At 50.8% G+C, this 21,944-nt stretch overlaps 1 protein-coding gene across 8 annotated transcripts in view; it reads left to right on the top strand.

Moving 5' to 3' along the window:
* The window catches only part of LOC119961961 (coiled-coil domain-containing protein 148-like), a 226,336-nt gene that overhangs the window by 142,554 nt on the left and 61,838 nt on the right, over positions 1 to 21,944 (top strand). For all 8 annotated transcript variants that reach the window (XM_038789596.1, XM_038789599.1, XM_038789597.1 and 5 more), the window contains exons 9-10: positions 1,265 to 1,403; positions 13,351 to 13,557. In XM_038789596.1, the coding sequence (XP_038645524.1) occupies positions 1,265 to 1,403; positions 13,351 to 13,557 (346 nt within the window). The remainder of the gene's footprint in view (positions 1 to 1,264; positions 1,404 to 13,350; positions 13,558 to 21,944) is intronic.

Raw genomic sequence — 21,944 nt, 5'->3', positions numbered from 1 at the left:
CCTCCAGCAATATGGAGGCCGGCTCTACCGGGAAGCCCTGTATCTCCTTTCTGGCAAAGTCTCGAACCTGCGTGTATCTAAATATTTCCCCCTGCTTCAGCCCATACTTCGCTCTCAGCTTCTTCAATCCTGCAAACCGACCCCCAAGAAACAAATCTTTTAGTGTCCTAATTCCTTTCTCCTCCCATCTCCAAAAATTTCCATCCCACTTCCCTGGCTCAAATCTATGGTTTCCCCCAAATCGGGACCCTGCCCCCAACCGAAAGCGCTGGCGAAACTGCCTCCAAATTCTCAACAAAGCTATTACTACTGGACTCCCTGAGTATTTCTCCGGGGCCATTGGGAACGGCGCTGTTGCTATCACCTTCAATCCCAACCCCCGACACAAACTCTCCTCCATTCTGACCCACTGGGCATCAACCCCTCTGACGCAGCTCCGTACCTTCTCCACATTCGCCGCCCAGTAATAATACATCAGGTTCGGAAGACCCAAACCCCCTGCCTGCCTTCCTCTCTGTAGTAGCACCTTTCTAGTTCTTCCCAGCGTCCTGAATGATTCTCTTATGGACTGAACTGATCTCTCGACGTATCTTCTGTACTGTTGTAGGACAGTACTCTGTATGCTTCACCCAATTTTCATGTATTTACATTATGGTATTTATCGAATGTCCTATGTTTTTTCCATGTTTGGAACGATCTGCGTGGACTGTACGCAGAGCAGTAATTTTCACTGTACTGTGGTACATATGACAATACATCTAATAGGGGAAATTTATGCTACACTGCCAGCTATGGAGAGTTTGTAGTAGGTGGACCTGACATTTCACTCCCAGGCAACTTCTGATCTCAGAATTGGGCAGCGGAAAGGCAGTAGCAACAAAGTCATTTATGGTACAGAAGGAGGCTATTCAGCCCATTGTTTCCATTTCCCTACTCTATCCCCATAGCCCTGCAAATTTATTTACTTCAAGTACTCAATCAAAATCCTAGACTTAACTTTCAGTCTGGCCTCCATCACTCCTTCTTCAGGTACTCTCTGTAGTTCCAGCCGTGGCTACTGCTCAATCCTGACCCAAAATCATGAGGGAACCTACAAGAGGCCTTTTAAAGGTGCACTACCATGAGAATTGGCTTCCTGGGAAGACTTCCTTCATTGTTAAAGCATTATAAATGCATCAAATTAAAATCCAATTAAGTTATATTGCAATAATAATTAAGTTCATCATGTTTAGGTTTGCAGTTAAGGGCATTTCTCCTTTTTCAGGAATTGTGGATGGACTGAAGATGAACACTTGACTTTTCAAGTTATTGTAGATCTGTACTGTCATGAGACACAGAATCGAAACATGCTCTACATGGACATGCTGTTGAGGCTGCTGCCACACAAATCCAAGCAAGAACTGGTAAATCCCTTATTTTGAATGCGGAGGAGTGTGGGATTTCAAAATGTTATTCCGAGATCATTTTCTCTTTGTTGGGATAAGCAACATTTAACTGTTTGAGGTCCTTGAAATGTTCAGTGAACTTTTCCAGAAAACTGACAAATTTGCAACAAATCCCTAACTGAGAAGGTATTTGAAGAAAATCAGCCAAAGACCTACGAAACCAGTTAGGTGAAATTTAGCAGAATAATATTCAATATGGATAAGTGTATGAAATTTGAAGTAATAAAAAGAACTGAAACATTCTCAATAAATTATACTGAAGTAGTTACAGGTGAAATAGAAGGACCAGGAGGTACCTGGAGATTCCGTACTTAACATTTCCATTTACTGTCAATCTGCTGAAATATATTGCCAAAACAGTAGATCTGCGCTAAAATCATGAAGTGCTCATTAAATGAACCTTGATGGCAGCACAGTATTTAGCTCTGCTGCCTCACAGCGCCAGGGTCCTGGGTTCAATTCCGGCCTTGGGTGACTATCTGTGCAGACTTTGCACGTTCTCCCATGTCTACGCGGGTTTCCTTCTGTACTCCGGTTTCCTCCCATATTCCAAAGATGTCCAAGTTAGATGGATTGGCCATCCTAAACAGCCCTTCATATCCAAAACATTTGGAGGGGTTACTGGGTTACGGAATAGGATGGGGCTCTTTCAGTGGGTCGGTGCAGACTCGATGGGCTGAATGGCCTCCTCCTGCACTGTAGGGAGTCTATGAGCAATGAGTCCAGTTTATAGGCATAGAGGTATTTTAGATCGTTGATGGATCTGTATTTTGTTAATATATTAATGTGTCACCGCACTATATATCAATCGTACAGATCTCGAGACGGAGCTTCTTGGGTGAAGTCAAGTATATCTTTACTTATGTCAGTTTCAAAGTCTGTTGATCAAGTCAAATTTTATACGAATGCAGAATCTAAAAAGTTGTTTGTCCAACGCAAATACAGATGGTTGAGTTGAATTCAAGATACAATTCAGTTCGAGGTAATTTCTTCAGATCAAAATGCACAATACAAAAATGAAATGAAAGTAAATAGCTGTTTGCAAAGCAAAGTAGAAATAGGTTTCAAAGGTTAGGTTAAAGATGAATTCAGAGAGCACGCAAAAGTTTTCTCCCGGTCCCTTAAAGAAATCATAATCTTTTTTAGGCTCCGTCCCCTTTCTGACTGTGATTGGGTTAAAATAATTATTATTCATCTAATTGACCGAAATGTCTGTCTGTCAAGGTTTAAGAGATAATGTGGCATGGGAAAACTTCTCTATGTTTCTATAATATGGTGTGATCGGACCACCCGTTTCCTACCATATTCTCGAGAACTTAGTGTTGGGTGGGGTTGCTGGGTTATGGAGATAGGGTGGAGGTGTTGACCTTGGGTAGGGTGCTCTTTCCAAGAGCTGGTGCAGACTCGATGTGCCGAATGGCCTCCTTCTGCACTGTAAATTCTATGTATGTAACTGGGATGTTTGCCCAGTAATGATAACAATGGGTCTATTCTGCTTCATGGATAGTCAGTTTGAATACTGACTTCCTTATCAGATCTTTTCCCATGCTCTCAGCATTTTCTGCTGTCGTAGCTTATTATATGATTTTTAATAGATAATATCACAAAATCATATCTTCCCTTAAACCGTTATTACCTATAATAAAGTAGGTTTCTATCAATGGTATACAAAAGATAAACCGGGTACTGCTCTGAGAACAGAATATGAGGTCACTGGTTCAAATTAGCAGAAGTAAAATTTGGTAATGAAATCAGGAGAAGTTGGGCGCGATTTAAGGGCTTCGTCAAGCACGACCAAGCGTTGGGACAAGGCCTTATCTCGCGAGGCATCATAATCTGGATCCTGCCATCACTGGGTGTGATCCAAATCAGCATATTTCAATGAACAATTAGGTGCATTTAAATATGCACTCACCAGATTCACCTGGCGCCCGGGACTCAATGGTTGCGTCTGGAAGACCTCGCCTATGGCGCGTTTAGTACTGGTCAACACAAATGTGTACCAGGTGTAATGGCATCTGGGGGAGATCTGCCGAGCCATTGGAGGTTCCCGGGTGGTTAGAGACAGGGCAAGATGGCACACTGGCATGTCCTCTGGCACCTGGGCACCTTGGCACTGCCAGCCTGGTACCCTAGCAATGCTACACTGGCAGTGCCACCCTGGAACCCTGACAGTGCCACCCCAGCACTTCCCCGGGTGGCATTGCCAGGATGCCAGGACACTGCCAGCATGTCCTGCTAGCAGTGCTAGGGTGCCCAGGAAGGCATTGCCTGGGGTTGGGCATGGGAGGCCTTGCCAGGTTGAGGGGGGTTTGAGGTGGATGGTTCCCGGGGCTTCCCTCAGGTCGGGGAGTGAGAGAAAGGTCAAAGAAATGGGGGGGAGGCCTGAAGGGGGGGGGGGGGGGGGGGGGGGGGTGAAAGATCGGGGTAGCCGGACAAAATGATGCACAGATCTGCAAGACTCGGCAGCAGGAAAATCCTCTAAGTGCGGTTTCGGCGGAGAAAATCCTCCCGAAGCCAAAATCTAGCAAAGTGCCATTGAATAGCTGGATGTTTCTCGACACTGCAGGCACCGAGGAACATCCTGTTAAACGGACCTTTCAGCAGACTTTAACTCAAGTTCAGTGAATCGTGCCCATTGTCCTCACACAGAGGGCGCGATCCAGTGGGCGCGTTGCACTCGAGCGCGAGAGGGAGAGGCCTCCGTAATTTGCGGGATACAACCAAGTCCAGCGAGGCATCGGAATCGGAACTCCATCCGTAAGGTGTGGGACCAAACGGTGTTTACTAAAGTAGGTTTTAAACCTACTTAAGGCCTACCTACCTGGGATCTACCGACCTCTCTCGATCCAATCGGTCTTGGTCCACAAGAACTTGGATGAGGTGGAATGGTTCCAGGGGGTCTCATGGGCCATTGGAGGCCCCCTGGGTGGTCAGGGATAGTGCAGTGTGGCCCCTGGAGCATGGGCACCTGACACGCCTCAGCTGGCACCTTGGAATTGCCACCCTGGCACTGCCAAGCTGGCAGGAGCACTGCCCAGGTGCCAGGGTGGCAGTGCAAAGGTGTCAGGGTACCCGTGGCACTGCCAAGGGCCAGAGCCCTAGAGAGGCCATGCCCATGAAAGGAGGGTGGAGGGGCTCTGAAGGGTGAGGTGTGCAGGGCAGGTAATTAAGGGCGTCTGGGAGGTTGGGGGTGATGGGTGAGGTTTCTGGCGGGGACGGGTGCTGTGATGCACGATCAATTGTACAAAGACTAAGGTTGGATACAACTGTGGCTTTATTGCAGTAAGATGTGTGGCCTCCAAAAGCAGCTGGCAAAATGGCTGCTGAATAGATGACACACATATTTATACTCCTCCTACTGGGCTGAGCCAGCAGGCAGGGGCTACCGGCGAACCTGTAGTACAGGTCCTACCTTACATCACCTAATACAGGTGTAACAGTGGTTTACCAAATGCTGAGAGGAGGCTTTGGGGGCCTGAAGAAGAGGAGGCAACCACGCACGGCACCAGTATGCCAATCCCTGGATTGTGTGCACACGTTCCGGAGGGAACCCCTTTGTCCCTGCTGGTCTTCCCCATCGACCACCCATAACACCCATCGACTACCGAGGCCTCTGGCAGTGCAGCTGCAGGCTATAGCCTCTAGGGAATTGGCAATCGTGGTTAAGTGAGTACTTCACTTAATTCCAAGTGGATTTCCGTGGGTGGGCAGGCAGCATATGGAATCATTGCCTAACTTCCCAATCAGACAGCGATGTCTGGACAGTGTACCTGAACATTGCGGGAAGCAACACCACACACGCAGCAACCAACATCCGAACACCCAGGGGATGGGATACAGCTCCGGGTGATATGTCCATGGCCGGAAGGTGGGTGAGTGCCACGGGGAGGGGGGCGCTCGGTCCATTTGACGCTGTGATTGGGTGTCCGGGGCACAGGGTCTGGGAATGGAGTATCCAGGGTGGGAATCACCGCTGTTAGTCAGTCCAACACCCTCTCACAATTCTTTACAGATATTGAACGCTATGGCAGGGATGTTGGACGCAGAGGTTGCCCTAGTGGTGCTGGTGTTACGCGATGCGGGCAGACGCCGGAGAAGGCGGACCCTGCACCCTGAGGACCCGGCCGCCATCAGGCCAAGGAGGGACCCAGAGGGTGAGTCCTGCAATGGCCCAGCCTGTACAGGCGTTGTTGGTCTTCTGAACAAATGACAGAGAGTGCGTGCGGCAGGAGGGCCATCTCAACAAGGAGACAGTGCGGCACCTGTGCCATATCCTCACCGACTTGGCACCACGTGGAGGAGGAAGACACCTGCTCCCTGCAGCTGTCACTGCAGTCCTGAACGTTTACGCCACGGGATCATTCCAGGGCTCGAGCGGGGACCTGTGTGGTATCTCACAGGCCACATCCCACAGGTGCATCCGGCAGATCACGAATGCCCTGTATGCTCGGGTGCAAGACAACATTATCTTTGACATGGACCAAGCCCAGGAAGATGTTTCTCCGCCATCACCAGTATGCCTTAGGTCCAGGGAGTCACAGATACCACGCATGTTGCCGTGCATTCACCAGGCCATCTGGGGGTACACTGTGTTAACAGAAAGGGGTTCCACTCCCTGAACATACAACTCGTCTGCGACCACCAGATGAAGATAATGCACTTGTGTATCTGCTTCCCAGGGAGTGTGCACTGTACATCCTGGAGCAGTCGATCAGCCCTTCGAGGAGCACCCCAGGATGGGCAGCTGGCTCTTGGGGGTAAGGGATATTCGCTGAGGACCTGGCTCATGGTGCCAGTATGGAGGCCAGAGACTGAAGCGGAAACCCGTTACAATGAGGCCCATGCAGCTACCCGGGATGTCATTGAGCGACTCCTCAAGATGCAGTTCCGATGCCTCGATCGCTGTGGTGGAGCACTCCAGTACACCGCCCGGAGGGTCGCCCGCTTTGTGGTGGTCTGCTGTGCCCTCCACATCCTGGCACAGAAGTGGGGCGCCGAGCTGAGGTTGGTGATGAGGAACATGTGACCACCTCCAAGGAGGACGGGGTCAAGGACGAGGATGATGAGGAGGTCCAGCAAGGTCTGGAGGATGAGGCCGGGGTGGATCCAAGGGAGGCCTTCATACTGGCCCGATTCATCAGTGGACGCGGCCTGGTCCATTGTTGCATCCATACCAACCCACCACACCCCTATTTCCCACCCTCCCAGAGTATGTCACAGGACTCCAGGGTGCTGGGACTGTGCTCCTCAATCTATGCCATAGTCTGACCCCTGCCTGTCTGCTGAATGCTCGCTCACACCCATCATCTTTACCTGGTGACGCGTTGCGGATGAAAGTGACAGAGGCTTCTTACTGGTTGCGCACAAGGGTGTTTATTGTTCAATGCAGGTCCCAACTCTCCCGATGGTGCCGCCCCCATCCTCTACAACCCCCCTCCATGCCTCCTTACTCCCCACCTACCCAGACCCCCTTCCCCCGTTGCCCTCTCTGATCCTTGATGTGCTTTGCCCTCCTAGCTCTACCACTATGTCCAAATGCCTCCCCAAGATGCACATCTGTGGTGGAGGCAGCGAGCTGTTTACCTCATCCTGTGGCCTTCGATGCCCCTGGCAAGCATCTTCTGGGGACTCTGGGGCCAGAGGACTCAGGCTCACCTGTCGACGGCTGCACTGTCCCGTGTGCTGACCCCGAGACACGGCCTTGCAGAGGGTGGAACTCGGGAGAACTGGTGACCACCATCACTACCCCATGGGACAGGTCCGTGTTGGCACTCAACGCCCCCTCCTCCCGGTCGGTGCCCACAGTTCCCTGGGGTCCGCCTTGGGACGGAGGGGCAGCTGGTTTGAGCCCCAGCTGCCCTTGTATCATCTGTCTCAGCCAGCCCTGATGGTTCCCCAATGCCTGCACCATTGTGTCGATGCCATCAGTGATTGGGACATGCTCTGCAGCGCCTCATCAATGTCCACCAGTGACTGGGACAAGCTCTGTAGCGCCTCGGCCATACCTATCTGAGAGCGGGACATGTCCCGCAGAACCTCATTATAGGATCTCTTATTCTACCTTCTAATAAGAGTCTAAAGTCCAGTTGATTGGAGGTGTCCAAAATAGACACTTTGTTTGCTAATCATTCATCTTGATGCACTTGCACAAAAACTGAATCAAAAATATTAATCAAAATAATACATAAGCTGGTCAGAGCATAGCAAAAAGTGTAAAACAAAAAGCACAAGAAAAGTATAAAGAAAATGACTTCAAACAAAGTAAATCGATAGATTCAAAAGTAATGAAAGCATAAATTCGGAACAATCCCTTAACCACGAGGTCATACTCTGAAGGAAATTCTGATCGAAGGTCAAATCCCTCATTCACTCTCATTGGTTTCTAATTCTTAGCTGAGACCTCCTGATTTATTCAAATACATGTCTGTCACTTAGAAGATGATTTATTAATCAAACATTGGTCATTACTTTTTTTTTAGAAATTTAGTGTACCCAATAATTTTTTCCAATTAAGGGGCAATTTAGCGTGGCCAATTCACCTAACCTGCATATCTTTGGGTTGTGGGGGCGAAACCCAAGCAGAGACAGGGAGAATGTGCAAACTCCACACGGACAGTGACCCAGGGCCGGGATTCGAACCCGGGTCCTCAGCGCCGTAGGCAGCAATGCTAACCACTGTGCCACCGTGCTGCCCAAACATTGGTCATTACTTAAGATTTATTAATGTCCATCAAAATTAATTCAGTGTCTACGTGCGCCACCTTACAAGGATAAGGTGTTTATGTCACAGCTAGCCATTAACCTTGCTTTTGCTACACTGTCATTACTAAAAGCACTAGAATACAATGGTCTATTCATTACATGAAACATTTTATGAAACATTTTATGAAACATTTTGTGAAACAATGTCTGAATTTCTGCCAAAGTTCAATAATTTACTCATTATCTGTAACAGTGACTATCCTTCTGCAGACAGGGGCCAAGATTTTCGGCCCCGCGCTGGGTCGGAGAATCGGCGGGGGGGAGGTGGTGTGAGAATCGCGCCACGCCGCCCTGACGCTGGCACGCCGATTCTCCGGCACTGATTTTACGGCACCCGCGGGATCACTGCCACGCCAGTCGGGGGCCACTGAAACCGCCCCCGCCAGCGATTCTCTGGGCTGAGTGCCCGCCGAGTTCGGCCGAGTCCCGCCGGTGTGGGTTACGTATGATCCCACCCGGCGGGACCTCGGAGTTCTGTCTGCGGGGGCGATCCTGGTGGGGGGGCAGGGGGATCTGACCCCAGGGGAGGGCCTCCACGGTGGTCTGGCCCGCGATCAGGGCCCAACGATCGGCGGGAGTCCTAGTTCCGTGGGGGGCCTATGTTCCTCCGTGCCAGGCCCCTGTCGGGCTTTGCCATTTTGCCAGGGAGCCGGCGCATAGACGGAAACCCACGCGCTTGCGCAAATTCGCACCGGCCGTGGTGTGCATGTGCGGACTCACGCTGGCCCTGGCGCACCGGCTTTCAGGCGCTGGAACTGCGGACACCACTCCGGCGACGTACTAGCCCTCTAGGAAGGGGTGGATAGCTGCCAGTTGAGGCCCGTTGATGCCAGAGTGGCTCGCGCCACGTTTCACACCGGTGTCAGAATCTGGCCGCAGGATTGGAGAATCCTAGCCAGGATGTTTTGAATAATTCTGTTCTCTAGCTATATACTCAATCAATCTTTAAATGCACCAAATAAATCAATGAATCAATATCTTTCACTCATCAAGGTCAGCCTGGTACTGGGTGACCCCCCGGCCCTTCACTCATGGTGCCGACGTTGTGCACCAGGCTCTCCACTGCGGTCGCCACCCTAGCAGTGTTGGCCTCGGTGCCACTCATTGCCGGCACCATCCCCCGCACTCGTAGCCTCTGAGACTCCTGCAAGCTGCTATGGATCTGCTGGACTGACACTGACACCTCCCTTTGAATGTCCCGGCTGTTCTCTATCGTTTCCATAAGCTCCGGGTAATCCTGTTCCAGAGGCTCACTATAAAGCTGGGACCCAGCTGGGTCCAGGGATCCAGAGGGTCTCCAACTGCTGTTTCGCTTCGGGGTACCTGCCTCCATCTGATGTGCATCATCAGCATTGTGGTGCTCCCTAGATTGTGGCCCAGAAGCTTGTCCACTAACGTTTCTCACTGAGGTGTGTGTGTATCTGTGCTGGTGGAGGATTGGGATGACAGCTGTGCCGCAACTATAACAGTTGTATCCTCGGATCTCCTCCGAGATGTTCTCCTTGGACTCGGGAGACGGTTTCACCCAGGCTGAGCCGGCGCCGAGGGCTGGAGGGCCTGCAGGAGAATGGACATGTGGTCAGTCAGAGGGATGCGTCAGTCAGTAAGGCAATCAGTATTCATGTTTCACAGGTCCTCCAGGTGCAGCCCGGTGGTTTCTCACCTCTGCGGCGTCCGCCAGTCTTCATGTAGGTGACTTATCTGTCCTCGGCCAGCCTGGTCACCTCCAGAGCCCACTCCTCAAAGGAGATGAAGATTCTCAAGCCTGGCATGCCAACGCCAGTCTGGACCCTCCCGCTGATTATGGGAGAGCTTTTCCTGAGGAGACACAGAGAGGGCATCATTAGCCACACGTATGGTTCACAGTTGTTTGAGGGAGGGTGGAGAGAGGGTTGAAGGGGGAGGGGTGAAGGGAGGGTTGGGCATTGCCGAGGGGATTGGGGGGGGGGGGGGGGGGGGGTGATGCGCCATTGGGAGTGGGACCTTGGTGCCTACACACTTGTGTTATCCAGTGTAGGTCATTGACCTTCTTCCGGCACTGGAGACCAAACTTCCTGGTCACACTGCCCACAACCGCGTCTCGAGCATCACTGTCTGCCTTGTGGTGACCCTCCGGGACCCCCAGCAGAACAGGACATCCCTCCTGGCCTCCATCGTGTCCCGGAGTCTCCCCAGGTCTGCATCCCTGAATCTTGGGGCTGGTCTTCACGGCGCCATTATTGAGAGCTGAATGGGATTGGCCGAGCAAGTGCAGCTTAAGTGCCGCTCGACCTTGTTAGCGGGGGGGCTGGCGAGCGCGGTCCAGCTGCCGAATAGTTATTTCAAGCAAGAAGTCTGTGAGGGATCGTTAAGTGGACCAATTGATGTTTAATAGCGTTGCCAGCCTTGGCGGCAAAGCGCTGGGAAACACGGGACAATTCACGCTTGCTAGCACACAGGGGCTGGTTTAGCTCACTGGGCTAAATCGCTGGCTTTTAAAGCAGACCAAGCAGGCCAGCAGCACGGTTCGATTCCCGTACCAGCCTCCCCGGACAGGCGCCGGAATGTGGCGACTAGGGGCTTTTCACAGTAACTTCATTGAAGCCTACTCGTGACAATAAGCGATTTTCATTTCATTTCATTTCACTTAGAAATGTTTCCGGAGAATCGTCCTCCATGTGTGTCGGGGGTGACATTTACCATGGGTGGGGGTGGACCCACAAGCTCACTTAGAGTTTGGGCTACCCTTACAACATGACGGCCCGATCTCTCCTGTGCTGAAAAGAATTGGCTAAACAGGTGAGAAGCTCACCAGGGACCAAAAAAGTGATTAAATGCCATTGGATAGCGGTGGGGAACCCGCTGGCAGAGCCGGCAGGAATCTCCCTGAAAAACCTGCCACAAATCAACTTAGAATCTTTTTCCATTGAATTCCGCCTAGAGTGATCAATGTATGAAAGTAGTGAAGATAAAACAAATGTTGAAAGGGATGGATTTCCAGAATATGGGTTAGACTTAATATTCTGCGAGAAAAGCTTTTGAGAGACATCCATTGCATCTCCCCACTTGTTAATAACCAAATGGAATTCCCAGCTACTTTGACTGGGTACTTTCACCAGTTTACAGGACTGTAAACTGGTGTCAATAGCATAAGAGCGTCTCAAATTTTTTATTGATTATATGAGTATGAACATTCCATGCTGTAGTATCACGTTACTCTTCTGAAACTAGGATGAATGCATATTGTTGGAATCTTACAACACCAGGTTAAAGTCCAACAGGTTTGTTTCAAACACGAGCTTTCGGAGCACGGCTCCTTCTTCAGGTGAATGGAAAGGCTTGTTCCAGAAATGTTTATATAGACACAGTCAGAGATGCCCCGGAATGCGAGCACCTGCGGGCAATCAAATCATCAAAGATGCAGAGAGAGAGGTAACTCCAGGTTAAAGAGGTGTGAATTGTCCCAACCGCGCAACCTCAAACAAACCATTGTTTGCAGCAAATTACCCAGCCTTCAGAACAGCAACCACAACACCACAAAACCCTGCCAGGGTAATCTCTGCAAGACATGCCAGATCATCGACATGGACACCACCATTACACGTGGAAACACCACCCACCAGGTACGCGGCGCATACTCGTGCGACTCGACCAATGTAGTCTACCTCATACGCTGCAGGAAAGGATGTCCCGAAGCGTGGTACATTGGCGAGACCATGCAGACACTGCGACAACGAATAAACGGGCATCGTGCGACTATCAACAGGCAGGACTGTTCCCTTCCAGTTGGGGAACACTTCAGCAGTCAAGGACATTCAGCCTCTGATCTCCGGGTCAGCATTCTACAAGGAGGCCTTCAGGAGACGCGACAACGCAAAATTGCTGAGCAAAAACTTATAGCTAAGTTCCGCACGCATGAATGCGGACTCAACCGGGATCTGGGATTCATGTCGCATTACATTCGGCCCCCACCAACAAGCCTGGACTTGCAGAGGCCTACCGACTGAACTGGCTTGGGACAATTCACACCTCTTTAACCTGGAGTTACCTCTCTCTCTGCATCTTTGATGATTTGATTGCCTGCAGGTGCTCGCATTCCGGGGCATCTCTGACTGTGTCTATATATGATGTGGAGATGCCGGCGTTGGACTGGGGTGAGCACAGTAAGAAGTCTTACAACACCAGGTTAAAGTCCAACAGGTTTGTTTCAAACACGAGCTTTCGGAGCACGGCTCCTTCTTCAGGTGAAATCTTCTTCACCTGAAGAAGGAGCCTTGCTCCGAAAGCTCGTGTTTGAAACAAACCTGTTGGACTTTAACCTGGTGTTGTAAGACTTCTTACTGTGTCTATATAAACATTTCTGGAACAAGCCTTTCCATTCACCTGAAGAAGGAGCCGTGCTCCGAAAGCTCGTGTTTGAAACAAACCTGTTGGACTTTAACCTGGTGTTGTAAGACTTCTTACTGTGCTCACCCCAGTCCAACGCCGGCATCTCCACATTATTGTTGGAATGGAATTGTTGGTATGGAAAGAAGGCTTGAGTTGGGACTACCTTACATTTTTTAAAAAATATTTTTATTCTCCCCCTTTTTCACATTTTCTCCCAAACGTACACCCACCAACAATAAACAATAATCAGTAACAAATATGTCAATCACCATAACAATAACAACGATCCCATCCTCCCACCAACCCCCAAACATTAGCCTGCATGTTTACATGAACAAATGACAAAAAGGAATCAGGGATTACCCATCATCACCCTTAATACACACAGCCTCCTCCCCACAACCCTCCCACCCATCCCCTCAACTAATGTTCAATGTTATCCAGTTCTTGAAAGTGCTTGAGTTAGAAAAGTAATAAAGTATTCCATCCTTCAACTTGATTAGCAAAATGGTGTCCAAAATAATTAAATATCATTAGCATATATTCCTTTTAAGGTTTTTGCAACACAGTTTAAGAAAACACCATAAGATCATAAGACATAGGAGCAGAATTAGGCCATTCGGCCCATTGAGTCTGCTCTGCCATTCAATCATGGCTGATACTTTTTTCATCCCTATTCTCCTGCCTTTATCCCCATAACCCCTGATCCCCTTATTAATCAATATAGAGAAGATGGATTTTTGTTGAGAAAGTAACAAAATCTTTGTTCTAGATTGACCATTGGAGATTATGGGATGGATTTCAATTTAAGAAAGAGCACCGGAAGGTTCTGATTCAGAACTGGACTCGTGACAAGAAAGACCTGCTGATGAAGACAGTGATGATATTTGCTGAAGCCTGTATTGCTCATGAGGCTGACGTGTTGCTGGCAAATGACAGACGGAAGCAGCAGGAAATCTGTGCTGAATTAAGCCACAAGGTAAGCAGAAACATTGATTTATACAGACATCACAATCTGGCTGCAGACCAACTGGATTTTTTTCTGTATATTTACTTTGTATAAACATTTAAAATAATTTGTTTCTCCTTATCCTCCTCTAATCTGGCCACTTCATTCACCATTCCTTCCACAGTGATTGATCTAGTGATATTTAATGGTTTAACCATTTCCAGATTTATTTTCAGTGTTGAGATGACTTTCTGACAATGAATAAACCAAGATAACGTTACGTGAAGGTATTTTATGTTTTGAATTTTTAGTAAGGCTGGGACTCTCTGAGTTCGCCTGTCACCGCTGCTAGCGAGAACCGGAAATTTGGCACTCAACCAAAACTCCATTGACTGCAGCAGGACTGGAGAATCCCGCCAGTTTGAATGGACGGAGAATTCCAACCTAAATCTGAGTCATAGGGCTGGATTCTCCATTTGGGAGACCCCATGCCGGTGTGAATATGGTGGTGTTTTATGCCAGTAAAACTGGTGCAAATCGGCCACCAATTCCCAGCTCTAGCTGCCGATACGGCCCGGAGCATTGCCGGGTCCACGGATGCGCATGCGCACGGCGTCCTGCAGCGGTCCGGACCGCAAAAATAGTCCCCCCACCCCCCCCTTCAGCCGGCTCGCGCGCCCCAGACAGGCCTCCCCCCCACCCCAGTGACCCTAGCCCTCAATAAGCCCTCTGCCCGCGGATCGGCCCTCCCCCAACTGTGGTTGCGCTGACTGAGTTTGACCCCTCATGTAACAATAGCGTTGGGGGGGCTGCTGAAGTGTGCTAGGTCGAGGGCTGCCCCTCGGCTGGGGCGAGTGGGGGGAGGGGCTCTGCAACTCTGAAGCCTGCATGCCATCCTTAAATATTGTGGAGACCCGTAACAGGAGCCAGCACAGCTGCAGGCTGTCTGTCCTGCTGAACAATTCCAGGAGAGAGCCCTGCTCTTTGTTCTATGCTGTGATGTGACCATCAATTCACACGACACGTGGTTGGAAGTGAACAGTGGTTTTAATAGTCTTACAACAGAGCCTGCCTGCGACGAGATGAACTGGCAGGCAGGCTCACGACTGCCAAGCTTTATACTTACGGTTAGTGGGAGGAGCCATGGGCGGAGCCAAGGGTGGAGCCCAGTACAAACTCCTCATCTCTCACTATGGGCAGAGCCGCGCAACTGCTCGTATACCGAGCTTACATAGACACAGTACATCATATATAATAACAGTGTGAATTACACGGACTGTGATTCACCACATACTGGAAGTCACTTTAACATCCTTTTGACTGTGAACAACCTCTAGGTTCACAGTTAAAAGATCTTTCAAATGAGGAATTGACCTTTTTAGTTTTGAGAGCATTTCATACTCCTCAACGCTCATGTGGGTTCTCGTAGGTGCACATGCTATGTCTCAGAGGATGATTAGTGCATAGCATTTCAAATCAAACTTTGCTGCCTGAACAGTGTGACTGAACGCTAGGAGCGTCAGCACCATAGAGGCAGCTGCCAACAATCAAACACTAAAGAGCAGGACTTCGGCAGTGGGGATCTTCCCACGACCAAAGTGCAAGTGTGCTGATCAGGGAAGGGCACCTGAGCATGCCCTCCCTAATGTTCCAGCTGAGGTTGGGGTTTAGAGGCTCCGGTTGCGGTTGGTGGTGAATGTGCAGAGCAAGGTTTGTCAGCATAACTGGTTCACTGAATGGCACTCTGAGAGAAGGCGATCACGTAAGGGTGGGGAGGCTTGGGGGATTTGAGGGTCTCATGATGGAAGCCCTAACTGATTGTAGGTCTCCTTCTCCAATTCCTTCTAGATACCAGAATAGATGGTAGTGTAGGTCCACAGCAGCTGCCATCATGTTACTGGTGGAAACCCAGGCAGCCAGACACCGGAGAAGAGAGCAGCGACAAGCTGGCTGGAGGCGGCATCCCATGTGCGCACGCTGAAGACCTGGCTGCCCACCGGGCCGAGGAGGAACCCAAGGGGGAGACGAATGACGGCCCAAGGTGTACAGGCGTCGTTGGTCTTTCGATGTCCAAATATATGCAGGTTAGGTGGATTGGTCATGTTAAATTTCCCTTTGTGTCCAGAAAAGGTTAAAGTGAGGTTACTGGGTTAAGGGGATAGGGTGCAGACAGGGGCTTGAGTAGGGTGCTCTTTCCAATGGCTGGTGCAGACTTGAGGGGTCAAATGGCCTCCTTCTGCACTGTAGATTCTGTGATGTGATGACGGACAGCATGTGCCGCAGGAGACTCTGTCTCAAGAAAGAGACAGTGCAGCATCTGTGCCATGTCCTCGCAGACTTGGCACCCCGTGGAGGAGGAAGACACCCACTACCAGTGAAGATCACCACAGCCCCCAATGTTTCTGCAACCAGCTTATTCAATGTTCTGTAGCATGGACTGGTTAGTGGCACTGGTGGCACAAAGTTACATGAAGTGGATACCAGTTGCACCCCTTCAGCCATCTAAGGACTGAGGCAGTCGCCAGTGAGGATGAAGAAGCCTCCCCTCATGTAGCATTATCACCATTGGCCTTCTTAATCCTCTGACTCTATATGGCAGGGCCCTGTGACAGAGACTACCCATTCAGTGACACTGGTATAGCAGGTCCGGAGGTACACCCGTTGGCACCTCCATGATGAGAATGACCACAAGGTATATCTCAGTTACAAGCAGACACAAGCAAGCAAACTGCCTCCACCTCATCCATGGCTACAAGGGGACTTTTGTGAGGGCCACGAAGAATCCAGTGCGAGTTGAAGGATAGAAAAATAACATTTATTTACAAAAACACACACACACAACAGCAGCAGCAACTTCCCTTGCTGCTCACTCTCCTCTAGCCGGTTCCAAACTGGCCAGCTTTATTTATGCAGGGAATCTGCTAATAATTTCTCTGCCTCCCTCATTGGGGAAGCTCATACTCCCAAAAGATTGTGGGATTGCCATTAGTCCCCAGCCAGTGGTAAGCAAGCAGGTTATAACATTCCTCCCCCCCCCCCCCCCCCAAAGTCCAAGGAATCCACCGAAGACCCCAGAGAAGGAGGGCGTTGGACTCATTTTGCCGCAGGCTGGACACCTTTTGCACGAGGTGCTGAATCGGGTGACGTGTAACGAGACAGAGAACAGCGCTTCCGTGATGAATGGCGTAACGGTTGTACATCCACGGCCCGTGGGCCCGAGGATTCCCCCTCTGAGCTGTCCTGTGTCTCCATCTCGGAGTCGGAGTCCGCTGTCTCCGTCATCTCGGCATCTCTATCTCCACGAGGTTCTGCAAAGACCTGCGCAGACTTTGAGTGCGGCACCAGAGGAAGATTGTGTGGAATACTTTCCACTGTGTCTGGTCTCTGTGACTGTAGAAATGAGCTCCGGGGGTGGGGAATCTTTGGAAGGGATGGTCTTCTGGACCGAACGTGGTCTACATGCTTGCGCTGGAGACGACCCTGGGCTTGCACCTGGTAAGAGATAGGGCCCGTTTTGCGAAAGATTACACCAGGGACCCACTGGGCACCACCAGCAAAATTCCAAACGAACACTGGGTCACCGGGCGCAAACTGCTGAATCAGCCGATGCCGAGAAAAGCCATGTCCCTGCCGTTCTTGTGTTGGGCGTACTTTTGTGTCCGGGAAAACCATGCTAAGGCGGGTGCGAAGTCTCCGGCCCAATAGGAGTTCCGCCGGAGCTACCCCAGTCACACATGTGGGGTGGTCCGATATGAAAGCAAAAAACGAGCCTGTCCCGTGTCCATCGACCCGGAAAACTGCTTCTTTAGGCCTCGTTTGAATGTGTGCACTGCGCGCTCCGCCAACCCATTTGATGCCGGGAGGTATGGGACGGTGTGGATATGGCGTATGCCGTTCATCTTCATGAACCTCGCAAATTCCTCACTTGTGAACGGAGTGCCGTTGTCAGTGACCAGCACCTCAGGGAGGCCACGCGTACTGAAAGACAAACGCATCTTCGCGATTGTTGCGCAGGACATTGTGCCTCCCATCTTATGCACCTCTAACCATTTAGACTGGGCGTTGATTAATAGAAGGAACATAGATCCTTGAAAAGGGCCGGCGAAATCTGCATGCAAGCGCGCCCAAGGCCGCCCGAGCCATTCCCAGTGATGTAGGGGCGCGGCTGGCGGGAGCTTCTGATGCTCCTGGCAAATGGAGCAGTTTTGGGCCACCTTCTCAATGTTGGTGTCGAGGCACTGGCCACCAGACATAACTCCGGGCCAACATTTTTGTTTTGGTCACACCCGGATGCCCACTGTGCAAGTCTCTTAGTGTCAGCTCCTGTCCTTTTTCTGGGACTATCACAAGCATCCCCCACAAGAGGATAACGTCTTCAATGCTAAATTCTGACAGCTTGGAGGAAAATGCCCGCAACTCGCCTGAGAGCTGTCTATGCTGCCCACCATACAGGACTGTGTGCCGAACCTTTGACAGGACTGGCTCCGTCTGGGTCCACTTATGGATCTGTGGTGCCGTGACAGGTAAGATGTCCATAAAATTTAGGGGTGCAACCACCTCACCGGTCGAGGGGGTCGTTATGGGGCCGGTCGATAGAGGCAATCGGCTCAGTGCGTTCGGCATTCGCTATCTGGGTTCCTGGTTTGTGCTCTAGAGAATACTCGTAGGCAGCGAGCAACAAAGCCCAGCACTGGATCCGTGTGGAAGCAATGGGCGGTAATGCTTATCCTCTCGGAAAAGTCCCATGCTTATGATCAGTCACGATAGTGAAATGGTGGCCATACACGTACTGGTGGAAGCGTTTCACCGCAAAGACCACCACCAGGCCCTCCTTCTCGATCTGCACGTATTTCTTTTCCGCTGCAGTCAATGTGCAGGAGGCGAAAGCTATCCGTTCTCCATCTTGTGGGACAGGACGGCCCCAGTACCATGCGGGGATGCATCACATGTGATGAGCAAAGGCTTTCCAGGATCATAGTGGGTTACTAACCCAGACGACGACAATTGTTTTACCCGCCGGAAAGCGGTTTCTTGCGGCTGACCCAAAACCCAGGTGTGATTCTTCTTTAGCAGAAGGTGCATAAACAACAGGGATCATCGTAGTTTCTGCAATGTCCAATGGTTCCCCCGTATAGGGGGGCCAACCTGGCCTGTTTATTGGTTAATGTAAGGGTCTGTATACCCTGCTTGATGCGGTTGAATGTCCTCTGGGCAATCACGGAGACCACTGCGCCAGTGTCCAACTCCATCTCAAGCCGGTAACCATTGACCCGTACTGTCACCTTAATGGGGGCCACACGGGGAGCTGCCACACAATGCAGCTGCAGACAGTCGTCCTCCGTCTCCATGTCCTCGGGAGTAGTCACCGCAGGTTCATCCAACTGGAAGGTACGGCCCCTGGACTGGCCCCAGTTTCGGTCGGAAAGATGGCGCCGCCAGGACCGGCATCCACGACGGGGTCGGTCTGACACCGTCTGACGAGTCTGATATGAACATGGCTCCTCATCCATTGGTTCTGGAGAAGGCACCCTTCGGGGAGGAATGTCCGAAGGACACTGGCGTTGATCCGGATGTCGCCACGCCAAAGGTACCGCCAGGGTGCGGGGGGACGCTTTTGGATGGAAGGGGTTGCGCCACAAGGCATCCACCTCCATTCCCTGTAGCTCCTGCACTCCCCGTTCTGCATTCTCTCGGGACAATACTATTTGAATGGCCTGCTGAAAAGTGAATATTGGTTCAGCTAACAACTTTCTCTGGGTGGCCGCATTGTTAATACCGCAAACCAAACGGTCGCGTAACATTTCTGACAAGGTCTCAACATAGTCACAGTACTCCGTAATCCTGCGTAGCTTGAATAGAAAATCGGCAAGGGATTCTCCTGGGGTCCTCTCAGCGGTATTAAACCAGTAACGTTGGACTATCGTGGACGGGGTTGGGTTAAAATGTTGCCCCACTAAGTTCACAAGCTCATCAAACGTTTTGGTGTCCGGCGCAGCTGGGTACGTAAGGCTCCTAATCACCCCAAACGTATGCGGGCCGCAGGCGGTGAGCAATATGACCACCTGTCGCTTGTTTTTGGTGATGTTGTTTGCCTGGAAGTAACGCATCCGTTGTGCGTACTGGTTCCAGCTTTCCAGGAGAGCGTGCAAAACATCCAAACGTCCATACAGAGGCATGGTGTAATAGAAAACAACTACTCACCTGTATCCAACAAAAATCCAGGGAGGTGGCTTCAGCAGTGTAGACAGCTATTCACTTTAACCCTCGTCGCCAGTTTTGTGAGGGCCACGAAGAATCCAGCACGAGTTGAAGGATAGAAAGAAATGAAATTTATGTACAATAACATATATATACAACAGCAGCAACAACTCCTTGCTGCTCACTCTCCTCTAGCCGGTTCCAAACTGACCAGCTTTACTTTTGCAGGGAATCTGCTAATGATTTCTCCGCCCCCCCCCCTCATTGGGGAAGCTCATACTCCCAAAGGATTGTGGGATTGCCATTAGTCCCCAGCCAGTGGTAAGCAGGCAGATTATAACAGGTACACCATGTAGAAGTGGCTGAGAGCGGTGACAGGTACGGGGGTAGTCCCTATCTGCTGGCTCCACCCAATAGGCGGAGTATAAATATGGGTGCTCCCTGTACAGAAGCCATCTCGCCAGCTGCTGTAGGAGGCCACACATTTTAGTGTAATAAAGCCTCAGTTATATTCAACTCTCATCTTTATTGAATTGATCGTGCATCAATTAGAAATGGTACCGTGTTACCCAGCCCCTCCGCTGCATTCCACCAAAGCTTAACTGTCCTTTAATTTGAGCCAAGCTTTTCTTGTTTGATGAATGCCCACGCCTCGTTCGGCGTCTCAAAATAGTGATGCCGTTCCCTGTACGTGACCCTCGCTGGGTGTAGCATCCAAAATTTCACCCCCTTGCTGAAGAGGGTCGCCTTCACCCGGTTGATTCCAGCACGCCTCTTCGCCAGCTCTGCACCCAGGTCCTGGTAGATGTGTATCACGCTGTTCTTCCACCTGCTGCTCTGTTCTTTTTTTGTCCACCGCAAGACAAGTTCCTTGTCCGAGAAGCGATGAAATCTCACCACCATGGCCCTCGGCGGTTCATTCGCCTTGGGCTTCCTTGTGAGGGCTCTGTGCGCCCTGTCCAGCTCCAGGGGTCGAGGGAATACCCCCGTCTAGGTGCTCCAGCCTCTCCTGCCACTTCTTGTGGAGGTCATCCTGCGCCTCCACCTTAAGGGCCAATACGACCAACTCGTCCTCATAGTCGGATAGCTTTTTCTCCATCTCCTTAATCGCTTTCCCTTGTGTGCCTGAGTTGCCTGAGATCATTTGGCCTATTGTTGCCTTCCTCGGGACCAGCATGTCCTTTTTAAGATCAGCAAAGCAGCCCCTAAGGAACTCCTGTTGCTCCTGTGCCCACTGCGCCCATGCACCCTGGTCTATACCGGCCGCCATGCCGTGCCTCGGCACCCACTCCACACGCCTCTGTCTGTAGGGACTTGAACGCATCACCCGGCCACTCCTGGTCCAGCTATCCATACAACAGAGAGGGAATCCTTTTGGCAGTGTTCGCTTCACCAACCTGCCCCAAAAAGTCCATGAAAACTCCTGAAAAAAGGTCCGAGAGTACGTTCCAGACGGGAACTGCAGAATGCGTGACCGCACCTCCATGGCCACCACCGGAAGCCTCGTCACCGCTTCTTCAATGGCCTTGGCGAGATCTTTTCGCAGCTGTTCCCCCTGCTGCTGGAATTCAGCTTTAATAAAGGCCATCAAGTCAGTTTGAAGCCTTTGAGCTTGCCCTTCCCCCGCCTGCATGCTCGAAGAGGCTTTTGTCTTTGCTGCAGCTCCAGCCAAACCCCTCACTGTTTCTGCCGGGTCTGGTAACAAAGAGACATACCATTCCTGGGGGAAAGTACTCCTCCAACATTCACCTACATCTTTTCATCAAAATTCCACACCGTATTGATTAAAAAGAGCTCTTTTCTGTAACCTTGGGCAGGAGCTATCTTGTGTGTGACCACTGACTCCATGGTCCACACCAGAAGTCGTCGGCACCACCCATGTTTTAAGTACTGTGGACATAACCTTAGCAAAACCCTGCCAAAACCCTCTAATCTTCGGACATGCCCAAAACATGTGGACATGATTTACTGGACCTCACGCGCACCCCGAACACTTGTCCTCTACCCTAAAAAACGTACTCATCCGGGCCACCGTCGTGTGCACCTAGTGGACTACCTTGAATTGTATCAGGCTAAGCCTGGCACAAGATGAAGAGGCTTTAACCCTACTTAAAGCATCCATCCACAGACCCGCCTCTACCTCTCCCCCCAGCTCATCTTCCCACTTGCCCTTTAGGTCCTCTATCGGAGTTTCCTCCAACTCCATAAGTTCTTTGTGG

This window comes from Scyliorhinus canicula, chromosome 2 (genome assembly GCF_902713615.1).
Source record: "Scyliorhinus canicula chromosome 2, sScyCan1.1, whole genome shotgun sequence".
Taxonomy (NCBI): Eukaryota; Metazoa; Chordata; class Chondrichthyes; order Carcharhiniformes; family Scyliorhinidae; genus Scyliorhinus; species Scyliorhinus canicula.
This window is presented reverse-complemented; position numbering and strand designations above follow the sequence as displayed.